The sequence below is a fragment of the Dasypus novemcinctus genome, chromosome 26 (genome assembly GCF_030445035.2).
Source record: "Dasypus novemcinctus isolate mDasNov1 chromosome 26, mDasNov1.1.hap2, whole genome shotgun sequence".
Taxonomy (NCBI): Eukaryota; Metazoa; Chordata; class Mammalia; order Cingulata; family Dasypodidae; genus Dasypus; species Dasypus novemcinctus.
Genome location: NC_080698.1, coordinates 17,498,120 through 17,521,001, shown reverse-complemented (window position 1 = coordinate 17,521,001; position 22,882 = coordinate 17,498,120). Strand labels below are relative to the sequence as shown.

Sequence of the window (22,882 nt, the reverse complement as noted above, 5' to 3'; positions counted from 1 at the left end):
TATTGTGCTTTTGGATTTGGTTTGCATGTATTTTGTTGAGGATTTTTGCATCTATATTCATTAGAGAGATCGGTCTGTAATTTTCTTTTTTCATAGTATCTTTATCTGGTTTTGATATTAGGGTGATGTTGGCTTCATAAAATGAGTTTGTAGCATTTCTTCCTGTTCATTTTTTGGGAGAGCTTGAGCAAGATTGGTATTAGATCATCTTTTAATGATGGGTAGAATTCACCTGTGAAGTCATCTGGTCCTGGACTTTTCATTTTGGGGAGGTATTTGATGACTGTTTCAATCTCTTTACTCATGATTGGTTTGTTGAGGTCTTCCATTAATATTTTTTCTCAGATCAGTGTGGGTTGTTTGTGTGTTTCTAGGAAGTTGTCCATTTCATCTACATTTTCTAGTTTGTTGGCATACACTTCGTACTATCCTCTTATGATCTCTCTTATTTCTGCAGGGTCAGTGCAAATGTCCCTCCTCTCTTTTCTGATTTTATTCATTTGCATCTTCTCTCTTTTTTTCTTCATCCATCTAGCTAAGGGTTTGTCAATTTTGTTGATCTTTTCAAAGAACCAACTTTTGGTTTCATTGATTCTCTCTATTGTTTCTTTGTTATCAATTTATCTATTTCTCTCTGATCTTTATTTCTTTCCTTCAGCTTGGTTGGGAATTTGTTTGCTGTTCTTTCCTAATTCCCCCAGGTGTACAGTTAAGTCTTTGATTTTAGCTCTTCCTATTTAATGTAAACATTGACAGCTATAAATTTTCCTCTCATATATCCCATAGGTTTTGATATATTGTGTTCTTGTTTCCATTCGTCTCTAGATATTTACTGATTTCTTTTGCAAATTCTTCTCTGACCCACTGATTATTCAAGAGTGTGTTGTTTAATCTCCATATATTTGTGAACTTTCCCTTTTTCCTTTCGTTACTTTTTTATAGGTAATATTTTCATGTTTTATTTTGTTTGTTTTGCTTGTTCTTTGTTTTTGTTTTTTAGTAGGTATTGGGACCCAAACCCAGGACCTCCCATATGGGAGGCAGGAGCTCAACTGCTTGAGCCACATCTGCTCCCTTTTCATCCATTATTGATTTGATTTCCTGCTTCATTTATGATCAGAGAGAGTGCTTTGTATAATTTCAACCTTCTTTTTCCTTTTTTTTTTTTTGATGGTGCCAGGGATTGAACCCAGGACCTTGTATGTGGGAAGCCAGCACTCAACCACTGAGCCACATTAGCCCCCTGAGTTGGTTTTTAAATTTGTCTGCTTGTTGTTTTGTTCTTGCAATTGTTAAGAGGCATAGGAAACCAAAACCAGGACCTCCTATGTAGGAAGCAGGTGCTCAGCCACTTGAGCCACATCCTTTCCCAATTTCAATCTTTTTAAAATTATTGAGACCTGCTTTGTGACCCAACATATAGTCCATCCTGGAGAAGGACCCCTAAGCTCTTGAGAAGATATATTATGTTGTTTGGGGGTATAATGCTCTAAAAATATCTTTTAGGCCTAGGTCATTTAACATATTATTTAAGGTGTTTCCTTATTTATCCTCTGTCCAGATGTTCTATTCAATACTGAGTGTGGTGTGTTGACGTCTCCAACTATTATTGTAGAGACATCTATTTCTCCCTTCAGTTTTGCTAGTTTGCTTCATTTGTCTTGGGACACCGAGGTTAGGAACATAAATATGTATTACAGTTATTTCTTCTTGGTGAATTACCCCTTTAATTAATATATTATCACTGTCTTCATCTCTTAAAACAGTATGCATTTAAAATCTATTTTATAGGACCATCCTTTTAAAGTCTTTGCCTGTTACATACCAGGTCTGGTCTTCCTTAATGGTTTCTAATGCTTTAATTTTATCCTTTGCCTGGGCCATCACTTCCTATTTCTTTCCATGTTTTTATTTTATTTTGTTGAAACTTGGACATTTTGATATTTTAATTAGTTATCACTCGAATTTATAATTTGAGGCATCTGTTCCTTAACTGGTAATAAGCTAGTATTATGAAAGAGCTTTCCTTGAATGCCAGAAGCTAACAAAGAAAAAAAAAGGAAAGAAAGCAAACACTTTTGTCAGTCTTTGCAGATTGACCCGCGTGAGCACCATCCATCAGAGCTTATCCATATGCTAAGTTTAGAGAATAGCTCCAGGCCACAGTATAGGGGCTTTCCTGACACTTTCTGCACATGTATCTTTTCTTGGGCATACATGTGTGACCCTAGGAACTCCCCCAGTTACACAGATACAAATGTCCCTTCTTCCCCAGGAAACAGTTCCCTCGCCGTCCCAGGCTCTGCACTGTGTGTCCTAAGCCAGCAGTCCCTTGGCCCAGGCAGCACGACTTGACTGCTGTCCCTCAGCATCCTGTAGGAGAGCTCTGTGAACTGCCTTCTACACACAAAGTTCTGGGATGGCCATTCCCTCATACTACCACCAGACTGATTGGACCAGATATCTATACTCCCAGGATGTGTACGACGGTTGGTCTGCTCCCTCCAGAACCGAGGCCAGGCATCTGGACTGGGAGCAGATTGACCTTGTGCCGAACTGGTGAGGGATTGGGGAGGGTCAGTGAGAGTACCATGAGCTCCTACTGCTTCTAGTTAGGTTTTCTCTTGGTTCAGCATGTGCCCAGTTACTGCAGTCCTCTAACTGTTTCCTGGAGCTTTGAGAAAGGTATTTCTGCCAGTTCAAAGCTTCGGTGGGGGCGCAGGGAATGCAGCAGAGCCCTGAAACATCTCACTCTGCTGTCTTGATCTATTTCCTTTAAATGTTTGCTTCTACCTCTTGCCCTTCTTGTGCAGGCCTATCATGACCCTATGCTGAAACTCTCCATAATGACCGAACAAGAGCTCAATCAAATTTTTGGAACACTGGACTCTCTAATTCCTCTTCATGAAGGTATAATTTTGTTCCCAGAATGAGTCGTGACTTGTAGGCTTAATTGAATTGACTTATAACGAATCAGTGATTGTGTAATAACATGAGTAACCGGAGTCTACTTCCAGCCCTGTTCATATTTGAAAACCTAACAAAATAAGCATTCTGTTTATTTGTTTTTTTGCCAGATCTCCTTAGTCAGCTTCAAGATGTTCGGAAGCCTGATGGCTCAACTGAACATGTTGGTTCTATCCTCGTGGGCTGGGTAAGAAAAGTTCTCTGGTCTTGGTTTTAGATGAATTTTAGTAATTCGGATACAGTTTAATTTTAGCTAGACTTTCTTTATTGGCAAATACTGGTTTTACATTTAAAAATAAATAAATAGCAAATTCCTAGATTTTTAGAAAATATATTTAGGCTTTATCTCCTGAAACACGAAAACAATTTTTATTTATTACAATTACCAGATTTAAAGATAATATATGGGAAGCAGATGTGGCTCATGCAATTGGGCTCCTGTCTACCATATAGGAGGTCCCGGGCTTGATTTCTGGGGCCTCCTGGAAGGCAAGCTGGTCCATGCGGTGAGCTGACACAAAATGGTGCAACAAAAAGACACAGAGGAAAAGACAATGAGGTACTCAGCAGACCAGGGAGCTGAGGTGGCTCAAGCGATTACTGAGTGCCTCCCTCCCACGTCAGAAGGTCCTGGAATCAGTTCCTGGTGCCTCCTAAAGAGAAGACAAGCAGACACAGAAGAACATGCAGCAAACGGACATAGCAGACAGGGAGCACAAGCGGCAAGAGGGGCAGGGAATAAATAAATAAAATCTTTAAAAAAGTTTTTGAAAAATAAAGATAATGTGGACTTTCTGCAATAAAATAAGTAAAGGCACATATGAAACTACTATTAGTTTCATATCAAAATAAAACTAGTTAATGTGAATCAGACCAATTGTTAATGTAGGTATTGCCAGTTCTTTTCTAGCAAAAATTGATGGGCATATTCTTATCTGCACACACACATACATACTTTTTTTCAGATTACAAAAAATAATCTCAAGGTCAAAATGTTCCATAAACATAGTAATAACTAATGCTGTGAAGGTTTAGTAAATATCTGATCTTTCCTAGAAGAGTTGAGTATATACTGATCCCATCCCAACAAACCCATTCCTTTTTCTGATTACACATCATAAATTTATCATTTAGGGGCTGGATTTGTATTTTGTTGAGTGGCATAATATTGCTGTTTGTTTAATATACTTCAGATAAGGCTTCCAGTCTATTTTGCTCTAATCCCCACCACTCCCTATTCTATACATTACTGTTTCCTTCTGTGACCTCTGAGTTTTCCCACCAGCTCTTTTGTCATGTTATAAAGTGGGTAATGAAGGCAGATTAACTTGATGACTTCTTCCAGGCAGGTTTAGGCCTCTCGTCCCTGTAATCCACACTGTGTTCCAGAAAAATAAACAGGAAGTGCCAAGAAAGTGTTAGAGGTTAAAAATCCTAGGATTTATGCAGTAGTTATATTTGTATTTTAACCTTCGTAAAACCCAGTTTCTATGCCTTGATGCCATGCAAACGTGCAGGAAGTTTTGACATTGGTCTTTTAGCTTAACTTATGCTTCTCAATTACTTCCTTGATGAAGAAACTTTGAGGGTTTCAGGATTTGGATAGCTTTAGATCACGAGACAATTTTAGCATGGAGACTGAAATATCCCGAGGGCATCTGAAAGACAAGTAATGTTCTAAGATGAATTATTTAGAAAGTGTGCCTTAATATTTCAGGAGAGATCATTCATCTTATATTTTTGACTTTCATTTTATTATGAGCCATGGCAGATGTTTTAACTTCTTCAGCCCACAAAGAAATTTCTCTAAAGAAAGCCAAGCAGCTGGAGACGAGAAATAATGAGAAGAGGGTCTGCCTCAGTGTTTCTTAAACTTCCTGATTCTCTGGTCTGCTTTGATGGGATGAAGTAGATTGCAGTGAGGCCACACTCCAGAACTGAAATGACTGCTCTGTTTTTGCTGCAATGGCAATATAGAACTACATGTTTTCCTTAAACATCAGATGCAAATTGTCAATTCTCTCCAGAAGCACAATTGTAGGAATTTGCCTTCTTATTCATTTTTTTAAAAAGCAAATGTTTGTCCCTTTTATTAGGAAACTGGTTTGGTCTGGAGACAGCTCTCTTCGTAGATACCCAAAGGAAGTGTGACCCTTCTGGTCCATTGCTATCCGGACCCTTCAGACATCAAATGGGGACCCACAGCTTAAAGAGCAGCCTAAAGTTTAAACAACTGGCCCATTGTTCCCAAACCTCATGAGAAACGGCCCTTATTTATCAGGCCCGATGAGCTGTTAAATGTTTTCCCTCTTTTAACTGCAGATGTGTCCATGAGAGTGGGAACTGTAAACCAAGGGATACATCTGTTTGAGTTCTGGCCTTTTTAATGGAACAAAATAAACATCTTAGTAGACTTTGAATGAGAACAGTCAGAGCTCATTCGACCCATGAAAAATTGATTTATTTTCCCCCCAAAGGAAAAAAGTGGAAAAACCCTTTAAACAAGTGAGCCTCCCAAGTGGGACAGCCCTGGCCGGTCCTTTTGACCTTAGAATGAATCAATTACTTACTTTGAAGACCTCAACAGAGGCTTGGTTTTTCTCTTGGTTAACTGCGGATGAGTCATGCCCCTCCCCAGTGGGCAGGTCCTCCTGCCCCGTAAGCCCTCCCTGTCATAGAGGAACAACCTCTCAAGTGACTTATCTTCTTGCTAACTTTTTTTAAGTGATAAAATAATTTATAAGCTCCCTGGGGCAGGTTCTCATGTTAATTTGGGCTCTAATTAAATTTTAACTCCAGAGAGAGGCAGAGTATATGGAAGTAAAAAAAAAAAAAAAAAAAGGAAATTTATTCTGTCTCTTTACCATGTTGAGAGAGAATTTCTTTAAAAAAATGAAAGATGTTTCCTTATAAAGTCTTGATAGTCTATTCAAAGAAATGGCGAGTTGTTTAGAGCTTTGGCAGAGTGAGGGGGTGGGGTGGGTAGAACAGGCTTCGTATTCTGGTTTGTCTCCAGCTTTGCTTCTCTTAAACCGGTTTCTTCAGATTCTGTGGACAGATAACAATAGCTATTACATACAGATTCATCACCACGGACCAGGCTCTGTGCTACACATTTTAGATGCCTTATCTCTTTAGGAAGTGAAGACATTAGTATATGTATTCTCTAAGTGGAGAATCTGAGGCTGAGAAGGGTCACCTGACTAGTTAGCAACTGAGTTAGGCTTTGAACTTGATTCTCCAACTCAGTGTCTTCCGAACTATTGCATCTAGTCAGCGAGGACGTATTTCGGCACCAAGATGTGTACCCTCCTCCTCCCCAGGGTCATTATAGCTCCCTTGTAGCTTTTTCACTCCAGTGGGCTGAAACACGCAGCCTTTCAGGTCACACTCAGGAAACAGGCCCTTCGTCAGGTGTGAACACAGGCCCAGAGCCTGACTTGGTTGTCATGGCAGCAGACGGCAGGATCAGAGAGAGTAACGGCCCATTGGACAGCGAGCAGCCCTGTGGCTGGCCTTCCTCACCTGCTTACATCCGATGGTGGCTGCTGATGTTTCTCCATAATGAAAACACTGAGCGTTTTCAGGTCTTTTTAAAAGGTGAGGAAGAGGAAATGAAATGAGAAGGGCCTGAGGCTTCTTTTTAATTAACTCTGAAAGGCTAAATTACAAGCCACAACACCACATTTGGGGTATGTGGGGTATGTGTGTGTGTATGTGTGTGTAAGTACCAATTATCATTATTTTCAAATATGAGGTTTAAGGAAGGAATTTCTTTAGCTCTTTCCTCTTCTAACCACAAACAGAGGTTCATGTAACATTTAAGGAGAACAGGTATTTCCAAGGAATGTTAAACTCCACAGTGAACCTTTCAAGTATTACTTCCCAGGTATCTTTTTTGGATTTTGTCACTGAGAAAATAATTCCAATAAGAGGTGTAAAGGAAGCAGCCTTTGTTCAGATGCTACCACTTTATTTTTAAACGATATTCCTAAACCATCAGCTATTACCTAAACTGGTAATTCATTAAATGTTCATTTATTTTTTCATTCCAAACACAAACTTTAAGTGCTTACTGTATAGCAGGCCTAGTACAAAGTACTGAGGGTGCAGAAAAGAGAGATACCATCTTGCACTGAAGCCCGCTACAAAGCAGGCGTTGTAATTGTGGCTTCCTAGCCAAGGGAAGAAGCAAAAGCAGCTAGGCCCTTGGCCATGTTTCATGCTTCCGGTAACTTTCTGGAGGCCAACGGCCCCTGTGTAAAGATACTGAATCTCAGGTAACACCCAAGAAGGAAGAGTGGAAACAGGAGTTGAGTAGCCCTTCCACTGAGGCTCTGACACAGCCTTTATATGATGTGACTGGTGGAACACATCAGGGAAATAAGCATTTTGCTGGAAGGAAGGCAGTGGATTTGAAATGCTGTGCGTCTGTAAGCCTTATCTCTTTGCATGGTATTATGATTATTATGATGTTAACCATTAAGTAGAGCCAAGAATCATTCCTGACCTGTCAGAGTTAAGTTAAAAGATTTTTTCTCAATGCTTCCCGAATAATACTTTTTGCTTGTCATAATTTTGCTTTAACATCCCTAGGCCCTTTGTAACTAGGCCACCTTGGTAATCTTAAACTAACTTGGAGGTGCTTGCACCAAGCCATGCGAACAACTGGGTTTGGAATCTGACCCCTTGCTTTCTATTTGTGCCACTAAACCCTCTATATGAGTTTTACAGATAATTTTAATAGAAACCCTATAAAAATAGGAGGCTCTTCTCTTACTGGATGCTTTTGGAAAATGAGGAAATTTTTTTCTTTAACTGTGCATCAGTAACTCTGGTTCTTTCATTTTTAGCTTAAATTGGCAGAAAATGCAAACAAATTACAATATGGGTCTTAAGAATCAAGCAAGTGTGAACTAAGAAATCGCTTAGTGCAAATAAGCCAGAGCCTCAGCAAACTGTGCATGGCCTGTCATTTTGAAGAAGTCCACTGGTCTCCTCCAGTCATGCAGATAAAGGAATGTTGGCCAGGTCTGGAGACCAGCTAGGTGTTTGTTCAGTCCCAGCAAGTGATGCTAACTTGCAGCTTCAGAGCTCAATATTTTTAACGCTCCAACCCTCTTCTCATTTTCCCATCTTAGTTGCCTTGCCTCAGCTCCTATGACAGCTACTGCAGCAATCAAGTAGCCGCCAAAGCCTTACTGGACCACAAAAAACAAGATCACCGAGTCCAAGATTTCCTTCAGCGATGTTTAGAATCCCCCTTTAGCCGCAAACTAGATCTCTGGAATTTCCTCGATATTCCCAGAAGCCGTCTGGTGAAATACCCTCTGCTTCTTCGAGAAATCTTGAGGCACACACCAAATGATAATCCAGATCAGCAGCACCTGGAAGAAGCTGTGAGTTGTCTGTTTCTTTCTTTCCGCCCTTGTTATTTCCCATATAATGGTTAGTGGATCAAGGAAATGAGTGAGTAGAAGGATTGCTGGGTGCAGGGGATGCAGGGATCATGGATTCCAGGCTTGGCTCTGCCATTGGCCGTATTTTGATTTTGCAGGTCATTTCTCTCTTTGCCTTGCTTTCTAACCTGTGAACTGCAGTGTGTACGTGAAATGCACTATAAGGTCCCTTTGGTTCTAAAATTTCCTGGCTCCGATAGGTGACTCTGTAATCCATTTGTTACCTTTGCTGACTATGAAAGTTAAGCTCTCTGAGAATATTTTACAGTGAAGACCCTTGTTATAAAATGGAAGTTGCCTTTTACTTTAGGCCCAAAGCTCATTTCTGAAGTCAGCGTTCATTTAAGATCTAGCTCCCCTCAGCCCCTGATGGCAGTGGGGTGCCGAGTCCGATCTCCAGCCAAGTCCTCGTTCAGCAGATGTTTACTGAGTATGGGGCAGGATGACCTGGGAAATGCACATTCGTCTCTAGAAAACCAGGAGAAATAGGGTCCCTGTCACAAGGCCATTAGAAACTGTGCATTCCACGCAGTGAGCTCTCTTCCAAGGGGGTGGTCTGCAGGGCAGGGCAGAGGCCACGGCTGGCCAGGGAGGACAAACGGCCTGAGCAAGGGTGTGATGAGCTGACACAGCAGGTCATGCCTGGGAATGCGGTGGATCAGTCAGCCTGGGGTTACTCCCAGGAAGCTGCAGGAGACAAGGCAGAGGGTGTGGGTTCAGATCTGGTTATAGAAGGTTTTAAGTATCAAATTTAAGCATTTGAGACATGTTTCCTATGTTCTCTAATTAATTGGAGGTTTGTTTTGTGTGCTTTTGTTTTCTGGGTAAGGAAAGGTCACGGTCAGGGTTCACATCCCAGCTCTGTCACTTACAAGCTGTGTGACAAGTTACTGCCCTCCCTCATCTCTAGAACAGGGGGCAGAGGAGGAAGAGAAGAATGACAGGGAAGCCAGTTGGCTGGATGCTGCAGAGGTCCAAGTGTGGCGTCGCGGACGTCTGATCAAGAAGATGGCAGCGGGGATAAGGCTAAGAGACCAATTCAAAAGGAAATCCAGGGCTCACTCCCTGATTGGATCTGGCATGATAACAGAAGGAGATCATAGGTGATTTGAAATCAGGAGTCTGAACTTGCCAAGTGAACTGTCTGTCCCAGACTTGGTTTAATAATAATGAATCGTAATAATAATGCCATCTACAATAACAATATGAGTAATAGCTTCTGGCATTTATTGAGCACCTAGTAGATCAGCTTTATGTAATCTACTTATATATATTATTTATCTCATTTAATCCTCGTAGCAACCTATGAGATAGGACCATTTTTCAGTTGAAGCTTGGAGAGGTTAAATAACTTGCCCAGGTCCAGAGCCAGCAAATGAAAGAATTAACATTTGAACCCTGTCTGTGTAAGCTCCAATCCTATGCCTCTTCCACTTTGCTATGATCCTACTCCCTGAAGCTGAAAAGCCCGGCCCCTTCTTTGAGCCCTTGTGGCCTTTAGACTTGAGGAGAGCCGTCTGCTTGGGCTCTGTGGCGTGACCTTACTCGGGGCAGGGCTGGGCTGGATGCCTCGACAGAGGGATGGAGAAGAATGAGGAAAGACTCTCTTGATTCAGGAGGTGGTGGTCCTGTCTGGCAGACCTGAGACACTGGTGCCAGGCCCCCAGTCCAGCCCAGATGGGGACCTCAGGCACCAGGGATGAGGCCCGCTCCCCCCTCATCTTGGCTGCTTTTATTCCTGGGAAGAGTGTAATAGAGTTGCTTCCTCTCCATACTTCATCCCCACAAGTGTGTGGTCCACGAGAATAAAAACAACAGCGAGCTTGAGCTAGTGTAAATAATTACTTTTTGAAGCACAGGAGCCTGCTCTGGGTTTTACTGTAAAGGTTTCTTCTTTTTAAATATGCATCATGAAAGAACACTGCTCTGTTTTAAAAAAAAACACCCAGCAAGCTAAAGTTCGGATTTAAAAACAGGTAGATAAGAATACGATTGTTTGCAATATGAAAGGGAGTGCTAGTACCAGTGCCCCTGGTACAAAAAACGTGAAGCCGTTTTCAAAAGTTGAACCTGCACCTCATTGTTCAGGCAGATCTGTGCATGAAGCACTGTCTACCTGCATTTGAAAATGTCTGCAGACAGCTCTTCTCAACTCCCTGTGGCATTATCCCAGATGAGCAGAAATAGTTAGCCATATACGCGGGGATGCACTGTGAATATTTGATAGACACAAAACCTACAGTGTCACTATAGCATAACTTATATGTTCCATGAATTAATTTTTCCAACTATGAAAAGAGGAAAATTAAGGAAGTGCTAATAAGGTACTGGCCTTGACAGCAAGGCTACTGATTACATTCAGTCCTGTGATTAGATCTAAGGAAAGGTCATACAATTAATGGAATGCATAAACTACAATATCTTTATTAGAACTTATTTATAGTATTTTGGAGGATTATTGGAAATTTACCCCAAAGGGAATGTCTTAAAATAGGACTTCTGGTATCCGGATATTCCAGAGAACTGGTTGTTTTATGTTTTAAATTCTGAGGATTGTTTTAGTCAGAAAGTGAGCCTGCAGACCGTCTCTTCTCCTTACCCACCACTGTTTCCCAACTCCTTAAAAAAAATCGCCGTAGTCAATAGGAAAAACAGTCCTGCTTTTCATGCAGCAACTGTGCCATTCTTGGTTCATGTCAGGAAATGACAAGTAGATGATATTTCCGCACAAGCCCAGACAGACAGGGCTTTCAGATCCCATTTGAGGATGACGATTCTAACATGTGTGAGTTGAATCCCTGTACTATTACCATGTACCACTCATCATCTGCTTTCTCTTTAGTTTGAACCCTGGTGAGAGATGCGACAATAATTTAAGTGCACAACTACAGGTGACTGCTGTTGTCAATCTGCTGTATAATCCCTCTAAAGTACCAGTGCAAGGGAGTGGATGTAGCTGAAATGGTTGAGTGCCTGCTTCCCATGTACAAGGTCTGGGGTTCCATCCCCGGGACCTCCTAAAGACAAATAAATGAAAAAATCAGCTCTCATTGGGAAGTGGATGTAGCTCAGTGGTTGAGCACCTGCCTCCCATATATAAGTTCCTGGGTTCAATCCCCGGTACTGCCTAAAGAGCAAAAACAAAAACAAAAAACAATGCAGAGGAGTTAGACACTCACGGGGTTCAGACAGACGTAAATACAAAATAGTATTTTAATAAATAAAAGCAGACCTGGAGTTACTATTATAAACGTATACATAGAATATGGAATTACAGCATCAACTATTGCCTTGTTTTGTCTCTGTCTACTTTTTAAAACACAAGAAAGGGAAGTGGACTTGGCCCAATAGATAGGGTGTCTGCCTACCACATGGTAGGTCAGCGGTTCAAACCCCGGGCCTCCTTGACCCGTGTGGACCTGGCCCACGTGCAGTGCTGATGCACGCAAGGAGTGCCATGCCACGCAGGGGTGTCCCCCGCATAGGGGAGCCCCACGCGCAAGGAGTGCGCCCCGTAAGGAGAGCTGCCCAGCGTGAAAGAAAGTGCAGCCTGCCCAGGAATGGCACCGCACACACGGAGAGCTGACACAAGATGATGCAACAAAAAGAAACACAGATTCCTGGTGCCGCTGATAAGGATAGAAGTGGTCACAGAAGAACACACAGCGAATGGACACAGAGAGCAGACAATGGTGGGGGCCGCTTGGGAGGGAAAGGGAGAAAAATAAATAAAATAAAATAAAAACACAAGAAAGAAGTAGCTCTAGCTGCCTAAGGAGCCACTACAATATTTTATTCTTATCAGTCTTCATGCAATATGCCAGCTGAACAGTTCCTGGTTAAATTAGGAAATGAGCACATCTTTATGCCTGTAGTGTATCTTCTTCTTGGTTTCCTGGATACTTGTAGGAAACTAAGATAATTATCCAAAGTGCTGGTTAATTCAAGCTACCTAGGTATAACTAATAATACTTAACTAAGATGAGTCACAACAATCAATCTACAGTCTTTAATCAAAGCAAGGGCAAAAAAACCTCTGAAAAATGTCGTAAGGTTAAAGAGTAACGTAAACATTAACCAATCATTCATACACATCCCGTATTTTTTAAGCTTCTTAAGGGTAGGGACCTCGTCTCATTTCTTTGACTGCCACTGCCTAGTCTAACACTGAGCAGGTGCTCAGCAAGCGTTAGTTTAATTAATTGGAAGATAAATCATGCCTTTAGCATAATTTGTGAAAAGTTTTTTGAAAATACAATAAATAGTCATCTTTGAAAACCCACAGGGTTAAAAAGAAGCACAAAGAGAAAGTTAGTATGCTAAAGTGTTCTGCTATTTATTATTTTGTGGAATTAAAACTCAGATTAATTTTATAAGTCTCATTTGATATTAGATTGACAACAAGTTTTTGTGACACTAAAAGTAGGTAAAAGTGTTCACACAGTTGTTTGGGGGCAGAAAATATCAAATCACTAGAATATGAAAAATAACCATAGCACTCCAAGAGAGAATGCATTGCCGCTTTAATACATTACAACATCTGGTAGCTTGTGACTGAGTAAAGGCCCCTTTTAGAACCTTGCTCTCACAGAGATTGGTTTGTTTTCCTTATTGAAATCCTGTTGATTTCCTGAGACCTCTTTGCTGTTTTATTTGACTGAACTTGGGCTTTCCAGTAGAGGTGACCAAGAAGCAGCCTTAGGAACACTTCTCACCTTTTAAGTTCTTTTCGGTTAAAATCACCACAAGGAAGATGGGACTGTTGGTCCTTTACTAGTAGGGGACAGAGGACCCTGCTGAGAAATTCATTAGTTTGCCTTCGGTTGTTGTCAACTAACTGCTTGTTCCTTTTTTTCTATTATTTTCTGACTTTTAGACATATTACCTATGTGACTGAACAACAACATATCAGAACCATACCCACTGATGGAGCATCAGTGCAGTGCCCTCTCATCATTGTTGTTGCTTTGCTTTGCTTTTTGTCACTGCATCACATCTGCTGTTGCTCTGAGGTCCTCGTGCCCCTTACTGACACACTCACATGTGCTAAGGACATGACCGCAAGTGTATCTACACAAACTGTCCCCATCACTATTCCTAGTGTCTTTTTTCTCCTACCATGTTCCTGTCCTTTATAAAACATTTGCATTTTGACTCTCAAAAGATATCCAAACCATTTATTCACACCCCAAATTGCCAATGTTGTTTGTAGGTTAGATTGAGTACAAGTGAAAAGACCTTGTAACTAGCCTTCACATCCCCAAAGACAATCCCATTTCTAGACTCCTTCATTCCATTTTGCTCTCCCAATTTTTTATATGTTTTCAACAGTGGGAGATGTTTTAAGAAGCACGCAACATGGAACCCAGTATTTATGTGTCCTTGGCATCGAAGGCTGTGCTTTGACCCTCTTCCTCTCAGATATAAGTACATATCACCATTAGTGACAGACAGTATAATACAAATATGTGTATATATGAATAAATACATATGTGTATATATATATATCTATATGTGTATGATGGATAGATACATAGAGAATATTTAAAGCATTTATTTCCCCTCTTTTCCCAGAGAAACAACTTAGAGAACAGAATCTCAGATATTAGATCCTGAAGCATCTTGGTGATCTTTTGAGCTGAGCCCCTGAGACTTGTTGGTGTGTATGGTTTCTTACTTTCCCCATACTTTCCTTTTTGTCTCCATAGATAAACATCATTCAGGGAATCGTGGCGGAAATCAACACCAAAACTGGAGAATCTGAATGCCGCTATTATAAAGAGCGGCTCCTTTACTTGGAAGAAGGCCAGAAAGATTCCCTGATTGACAGCTCCCGAGTGCTGTGTTGCCATGGCGAACTGAAGAATAACCGGGGCGTGGTGAGTACTTACTTTCCCTCAGAGACTGTTCCTGGGCCTCCCCCAAAGCTTAATAATTTGCCACTGAGTCTCCTCTTACTACGCATTCTCTATCCATGGGAGATTTTGGTGACCTTGAGATTTTTGAGAACACAGATAATAGTTGGGGTGGAAAATTTGTTTTAGTTAGTTTTTCCCCTCAGTCAACCTGTGGAAGTCACTGTTGAACAAAGTCCTGTGTCCAAAAAAAAGGGCAGCAGTTTGAAGGCATAAAGTAGCTGAGATGAAAGAGGAATTTTCAGTGAACATTTATAAATGAGGGATATTTTTAACAGGTTGTTCAGACAATGAGTTTGAACTGCCTACCTTGAAGTAGAAGCAGTGTAAAAATCTCGGATTATTTTTAATAAATAAAGCAATACCCAACTCCTTTCCTCCCTCAGCCCCTATAGAGAAAAAGTCTTAACACACACTTCCCATTCCCCATAAAAACCCCTTACTTGGCTATTTTGTACTTTATTCTCTCTTTTTTCAGTCTTTTAAAATATACATTTAATGCTTTAGATAAACATAAAATCTCCCTCTTCACCCTCCATATGAATCATCAATTATATATTTCCCCCAGCCAAGATTTGGTTGGTTTTTATTTTATTTTTTTTTGGGGGGGGGGCCAGGAGGGTTGTAGGGGAAGGGCCAGGGAAGGGAGGATTCACAGATTTCTTTTCTCCCAAATATTAAATTATGTGATAATGCTGAATATGCTTCCCCATCCCCAAGTCAAGATCACCGTTGCCCTTCTGGTCTTCCCTTTGCAACTGTTTTAGCTTCCTAGGCTACTCCAAGCAAATACCATGAAATGGGTTCACTTGAACAATGGGAATTTATTCGCTTACAGTTTTGAGGCCATGCAAATGTCCAAATCAAGGCATCATCAAGGCAATGCTTTCCTCCTGAAGACTGGCTCCCGCTCTCCTTAGCTCCTCTGTCACATGGCAGGCACATGGCAGCCATCTGCTGGTCTCTTCCTTTTCTTTTGGGTTTCATTGATTGCTTTTTCTTCTAGAAACTGCATGTTTTCCTGTTCCAAGAAGTGCTTGTGATTACTCGAGCTGTCACCCACAACGAGCAGCTCTGCTACCAGTTGTACCGGCAGCCTATCCCTGTGAAGGACCTCCTGCTGGAAGACCTGCAGGACGGAGAAGTGAGGCTGGGCGGCTCCCTGCGTGGGGCATTCAGCAACAATGAGAGAAGTACGGTGACAGCCTGTTTTGATCTGTTGAATGTCTTTGCTTATCGTGACTCAGAGGGGACAATGGTTCAATGAGAAGAGCCAAGGCCTTGGAGTCAAACTGAATTCCAGTGTTGTCTGATCACTTACTGATTGCACACCCTTGTCCAACCTCCGTGAGCCTCAGTTTCCCATGTGCAAAGTAGGAAACATGCATGTCTACTTTGTAAGGTTGTTATAGAGGTGAAGTCAGATACTGTACGGGAACGTGTCTGAGCATAGTTGTGCTCCTTATTTGTGCTCCTTAAGTATTGGTTCCCTTTCCCTGTCTCCTTCATTGGCAGAAGGTCACTAAGTGACCTACCAGCTAGTCCCTATGTGGACACCAGTTGCATAACGGTGGGTCTTGAAGATGGGCTAGCAGGGTTGTCTCTAAGAGACATAAGAATGGTCGACTGAGTTGAGGGTTCATCGGGAACATTACCTTGATGGCTTCTCTAACTCAAGACTTAATAAACAAAGGAATTAACCAAGAGTTGCTAAGAGAGCAATAGCTACTGAGCATCTTCCATGTGTCAAGCACAGTTCTACATATTAGTATGTAGTGGTGGATCAAGCAGTTAAATTCCTTGCCCCTATTGAGCTTACATTGTAAAGAAGAGATAAAATTTAAACAAATAAATATTCTGGGCACTGTTAAGAAAAATAAAACCAGGTAATGGCATAGCAAGAGACAGCAGTAGGTCTGTTTTAGATGAGATGCATTAACACAGGTATAATATTGTCGAAGTAATTGAGATTTACTGCCTCTCACCTACCATAAATCCCTCACTTCTCATAGTAATAATAGTAGCACACATTTTTTTTTTTAATATTCACTGTGTCACATGTTGGGTAAGCACTTACATACAGTATCACATTTATTCCTTTTAACAACCTTATAAGGTAGGTTCTCTTTGTTGTCCCCATTTTAATAAGGAAATAGAGACAACAAGAAGTTGACACTTGTCCAAAGTCAAAGGGATCGAGTCTGCATTTAAAGAACTAGTATTATCTTCTGTTAAAAAATGGCCAGTGAGAAGCATTTGAGCCAAGCCTGCTTTTATTGCTTAGCCTCTAGACTATCTGAAGTAGCCTGTGGGCTACGGGTTTAGTGCAAGGGGATTGACCACAGAAACTTCTGTGAACTAGGCATTGCACTTGGCATGCAAGACCCATTAAATGTAATAGACTAAATAAAGAAGTCTTGTATTTTGTGCATTACCATTTTTCAAATGCGTGTAGTTCCCATTGAGGAAATTAAAATGTAATTTCATTTTTATAATGAGACTGAATTTATCATAGCTCCATGTCTTTACCTACCTTCTGAATCAGCAGATTCTCAATGTACAGGCTCAGTCATGTGGAGGGTCGAAGATGTGTTTTGATGTTTCGAAGAGCTTCTTAAACTTATAAAAACTCTAGCTTGGGTCCCTGGTTAAAATTACAGGTCATCAGGCCCTCTCTAGGCCTTTTGAGTCAGCATCTCTAAGAGTGGGCCTAGGGATCTGTAACCAGCTTCTCCAGGGCTTTTGATATGTAGCCAGGCTTGGTAATCAGTACACTGGGGACCCCTGAAACATAAGATTTAGTTATTCTGCATTGATACCCATTACTAGCTTCTGAGAGCAACGGGCCTCGACTTGTGTCACCGCTGGTTGATGGGTGGTTAGCTGGAGGATGGAGCTGAGCCATGGCCTGGATCACTGGGAAATCATTTTGCAGTCGATTAGTGAAGTCTGCCCTGGGCCCTGGGGGTTAGTGTCCCTATATGTGTTATCTTTGGCCCAGGGAAATACTTACCCGTTGACTATCTTTTTTTTTCATGTGTTTTTCATTTCTAGTCAAAAACTTCTTCAGAGTAAGTTTCAAAAATGGATCCCAAAGTCAGACCCACTCACTACAAGCCAACGACACCTTCAACAAACAGCAATGGCTCAACTGTATTCGTCAAGCCAAAGAAACGGTCCTCTGCGCTGCGGGGCAGGCTGGGGTGCTTGATTCCGAGGAGCCATTCCTAAACCCTGCCACCGGGGGGAGCAGCGAGCCACAGGGGGAAACAAAACTTGAGCAGATGGACCAATCGGACAGTGAGTCAGACTGTAGTATGGACACGAGTGAGGTCAGCCTCGACTGTGAGCGCATGGAACAGACAGACTCTTCCTGTGGGAACAGCAGACACATAGAAAGCGATGTCTGACAGAAGCATGTGTACTTCCTGGAAGTCACCCTGTGTCTTACCTGTACAGTATTTGCATTCCACACATGGAACGGTTTGGAAAAGCACTTTTTAATAACTTTGTGACCGTGTCAACCCAGTCTCTTGTATCTGTACCTTTGTCCCTAGTACTGTAACTGCCAGTCTGTCTGTGAAGCTGGAATCTTTGACACCTATTACCTTGTATTGTATTTCACAAGGGTCTGGATGGATGGAGAGGTACTTGAACAAGTTCTCTCAATTATCCTGCTGGATTTGTGAAAACCAAAAAGGAAAAGAATCACTAAACTACTGTTTTATATAGGTTTCTTAAAGAGTCCTTCCGTGCTTCTCTAGTGCTCTCTAGCTCTTGACATGGTAGCTGAAGGCATGAAATTTAGAGAGCCTTGCAAACAAGGCATGAGGCAATCTACTCGTGTATTGTGGTAGCATTTGAGAGAGAAGCAGGAGTGAGTTTAGTTTGATAGCATTCCACCAGAAAGCATGACTGGACAACATCCCTGGAGGTTCTGGAGACTTAATTTTGCAAAGAAAGAGGCACTGTATTGACCTTGCAATTTCATCCAAAGCAAATTTGATGCAGCAATCTATAAGGACATGAAGTAGAATCTGAACTTAAAAGGACCAGCGCAAGGCAACTGCCAGCTCTGAGGCTTTCACTGAAATGCACATTGCACCAGGAGGTCACTGTGTAGTTGGTGGCAGTCTTAGCAAGCCTAAAACATCAGAATAGAACTCAAAGGACATTTGAGAAACCCTCTGGGAAGCCAAGCAGCCCTATCTTCATTGTGTTTCATCTGCCTGCGCCTACTCATATTTTATTTATAACGTGAATGAAGAGACAGGGAAGAATGTGACTGCGTCAGTGACTCTGTTTACAGAGGGTAGGATTTGGAATGAGCAGTGCTTCACTATTATCTTAGATAAGAACCATGAAAAGAGACTAAGCAAGGCCAGTGCCCTTATGGGAAAGGCCAGAGCATTGGGTTTTCCTGCTCTGCCTCTGGGTCATCAGTATGCCATGCCCATAATTACATTGTCCCAAGGCCGACTTAATTAACTCTATGATTAATTAGGCTCAGTTAGCCAAACTAGAAACCTCTCCGTCCAGCCTTGATTTACAGTGCAGGGAGGGTTGCAGACCTTGAAAAAAATTTACTGAATACATGGAAAAGCTGCCCACAAGTGTAAATATTTAGAATGACCTGTGCAAAATTATACCCACACCAGCACTAGTAGTAATGATTCTAAATTATTGCCAAAAAGGTTTTTTTTTAAATCTTCTGTGTCTTTCAAGTTTACAGAAAAGAAAGCAGTCAATACAATGTTGTCATTTTCTTATGTACAGAGATCATGTACATTCAGAGAAGCTGTGTGACAAGATTATCAATATAAAAACAAGGTATATTACTTTATTATTTTTGAAAAACAAAAAAATATTGTGGTCAATTTTACCCTGTAAAACATATTCCTGTATTTATAGATTTTAAACATGAATTTTTTTTTTCTATTACGATTTTATTTAAAACTGCTCCGTTTCTCAAGTTGTTATTGATTTAGCAGGCGAGTGAACCTGCTGCAGATAAAAGCAGGGGTAAGCTGAGAACAGTTGTTTGGCGAGGAAAAGAATGAATCATCCTTTGCAGAAGTTATCGGCCACTTTATAGTCAGTGTTGAAAAAAGAGGTCTATCAAGTGTTGGCCTATGGGAAGAAATTGATTGTTTTGATGAAATGAATGTTTTTGTATAATGGCCTTAAACTTTTCTGGAAGCATTTCAAATAAATTACATTAAAATATTGTCTCCTTTGTGTACAGTGTTTACTCTACAAATGTCACATTTCAGTTTTCACCCTGAGAGGGTCTTTTCAAATTTTTTACTTGTGGTTCTCAAAAACAAACCTTAAAATAAGATGTGACTTAAAATAAATGCTTTGATTTGGTTGATCAAAGCTTTTGCAGAAGTCGTATTTCTAAGATCTATTTTCTGTAGCCTCCTTTATTCATTTATTTGTTCATTCATTTTTAGCTACTATTTCTTGAATCCATAGTTAAGTATAAAATCAAATGATAACATAGAAGTGTTGAATCTCAATGCTTAAAAAAGGTGACTTGATGAAGTTGAGGCTAAATCATAGAAAGCCAATTTCATTTTGAAATTCTTACTGGAGTTTCCATCTACTTTTTTCTTTAAATGGTTAGTTTTACTCCTCCACAGAGTAGTTTTTGATAAAGAGGCTAAACATTTTTAAGCTATTGGTAGCCAGTTTTCAATAGTACACTGGCCCCATAGGCTACCGTTAAATTTGCCCATTTTTTCATGAACTATTGTGATTAGTAATTGAAGAAAATGTGGCATTGGTGTGGAGAAAGTGGCCATGGTGGCTGCTGGGGGTAGGGAGTGGGAGGAAGAGATTTGATGTGGGGTATTTTCGGGACTTGGAGTTGTCCTAGATGGTGCTGCGGGGACAGTTACTGGACATTGTATGTCCTCCCATGGCCCACTGGGTGGACTGTGGTAGAGTGTGGGCTATGGTGTGGACTATTGACCATGAGGTGCAGCAGTGCTCAGAGATGTATTCACCAAGTGCAGTGAATGTCTTATGATGATGGAGGGGGTTGTTGTTATGGGGGGAGGAATGGGGTGAGGGAGGTGGGGGTATATGGGGACTTCATATTTTTTTAATGTAAAATTAAAAATACAAATAGACAAAAAAAATTCGTGCATTTTCTTCAACATACTGTGAATTTTCAGATTAGTTAAGATATTTACATAGATAAATGTAAATCCAACTTTTTTCCCAAATGCCAATTCCCTTCTCGCTCCCCTCCTCCTTCTCTTTCTCCTCCTTTCTTTTTCTCCTCATTCTTCTTCAGTGCTGCTTTGGACGTTCAGCGCCACTTTCACCCCATGATTGTATGGTATTGACTGGGGGTACTAGAGGATGTATCTTCACTAGTCTATTAGAACATGTTTGTTCAGATGTTTCGTGGGTTAGTACAAATGACTGAGGGCTAAACGGTTTTCTTCCGTCTATTTTCAAGATGTTATTTTACATACAACTAAGTATAATCCCTGCAGGCTAAATGCATAGAGATAAGCAATGAAAAGACCCAGAACTAGCAATTTTGTGCAAAATTAGAATGTGGTTTCAGCTTCTGGGTTGTGGTCACCACCAGCGTCAGCTTTAGTTTCCAGTCCCAGCAGTCGCCAGCAGCTAAGAATGCAAAGCTCTTTATAACTACAGTCCTGTTTCAGCAAAGACCGTGGTTATAGGAAACTTTAACTCGCCTTGTTGATGAACAATCTCTTCAACTTTCTGTTTACATTCTATCCTTGTCCACTTTCTACGACTTCCAGTTCTTATTTAATGAAGGCAATATCTTTGGAAAACCGAATGTCTCACCACACATTTTCACTCGGGCTGATTTTCTCCCACCTGGCTCCCCTCTGCATTGTGGAAATAGCCACTGAATATCCCTTCCCATTTAGTGCAGTTGATTCATTTAGTCCCTGCTATCATGTTTACTGACAGAATTCTAGAACTGGAGTATCGGAAGGGAGTTTGAAGTGGGCTCCTTGAGCATCATATCTCCTTCCACCAGGTTGGCTGATAGATCAGTCAGCTACATAAATCTACTCAATGCAGTCCATCAATTGACCTGAGAGGAAAGAGCAAGGAATTGGAAGCCTGTGCTCTCTCTGACTGCTGATAATTTAGTTTAAAAAACTGGACATGCATTCTAAATAGCTGTCCAGTTACACATACAGGTTCATACATAAATACACTTCAATATTAATTTGTGCTATCTTATGTGTGGAAGTTTAGAAAAATATCATCCTGCAGGTGTTCTAATCAGTACATCTGTTTCCATGCCCAAAATGGGGATAACTGTGCACCCTTCAGGCCATTTAAAAAGTGAGATACTATATGTAAAAACAGATTGAAAACTATTAATAGGTAATAGTTTTCATTGTTATTTAATAATCACTTTTAAATTTGCACCTGGTTTTATGAAATTGCCATGTCTTGGTATGGGTCTTTTGCATCCATGTGCTGCATACTTAGTGGGCCTTCTCAATCCAGAGAATTCAAATTTTTTGCTTTGATATTTTCCCTCCCACAATTTTCTGTTTTCTCTTTCAGGAACACCACAGAGAGATTTTGGACTTCCTGGATTTGATTTGAAAATCCTGGATTGATTTTCAGATGCACTTATCTCTTCATCCCTATTTTTTCTTTCCTTATATTTTGTTCTACTCTCAAGGAGATTTTTTTCATCTTTATCTTCTAACCTTCCTGTTAATTTGGGAAGGGAGTTGGCTATCATAGTTTTTATTGCTAAAAGATTTTCCCTCTCTATTATAGTTCTAATTCTTAAAGCATACCTGTTCTTATTTAATGAAGGTAATATCTTCCCTAAACTCTTTGACAATATCATCGTTGTCTTTGTTTTAATCTTTTTTCTTGCGTGGCTTTTCTAAATCTGGGAATGATGAATAATAATAACTAGGGAAGCAGATTTGGCCCAATGGATAGGGCGTCCGCCTACCAATTGGGAGATCCAAGGTTCAAACCCAGGGCCTCCTGACCCGTGTGATGAGCTGGCCCATGCACAGTGCTGATGCGCCAAGGAGTGCTGTGCCACGCAGGGGTGTCCCCCACGTAGGGGAGTCCCACGAGTAAGGAGAGCCGCCCAGCGTGAAAAAAGTGCAGCCTGCCCAGGAATGGCGCCACACACACAGAGAGCTGATGCAGCAAGATGACACAACAAAACAGGATACAGATTCCAGATGCCACTGACAAGAATCCAAGTGAACACAAGAAGAACACACAGGGAATGGACACAGAGAGCAGACAACGGGGGGTGGGATGGGGAAAGGGAGAGAAATAATGAATAAATCTTTATTAATAACTAATAGTGTTGTTGGGACGATTGAATGAGCTATTATATCTAGAATACTTGGAATGTACCCAGATATCTTCATTTACCTCTCCAAATCCACTCTCCACCCAGCCCCACCTAGTTATATGCCTATGCAACCTATATGCACTTCATCAGTTGACTCTCTTGCCTGCAGCTTTTGGTTTGGCCAAAGAGGAGTCTTCACA

At 41.0% G+C, this 22,882-nt stretch overlaps 1 protein-coding gene across 7 annotated transcripts in view; it reads left to right on the top strand.

Annotated features, from left to right (window-relative positions):
• ARHGEF3 (Rho guanine nucleotide exchange factor 3) overlaps positions 1-19,572 on the top strand; it is a 320,159-nt gene extending 300,587 nt beyond the window's left edge. For all 7 annotated transcript variants that reach the window (XM_004448232.4, XM_071212112.1, XM_004448235.5 and 4 more), the window contains 6 exons: positions 2,814-2,910; positions 3,078-3,154; positions 8,109-8,366; positions 14,135-14,305; positions 15,348-15,534; positions 17,396-19,572. In XM_004448232.4, the coding sequence (XP_004448289.1) occupies positions 2,814-2,910; positions 3,078-3,154; positions 8,109-8,366; positions 14,135-14,305; positions 15,348-15,534; positions 17,396-17,751 (1,146 nt within the window). In that variant the 3' untranslated portion in view covers positions 17,752-19,572. The remainder of the gene's footprint in view (positions 1-2,813; positions 2,911-3,077; positions 3,155-8,108; positions 8,367-14,134; positions 14,306-15,347; positions 15,535-17,395) is intronic.
• The last annotated feature ends 3,310 nt before the right edge of the window (positions 19,573-22,882 follow it).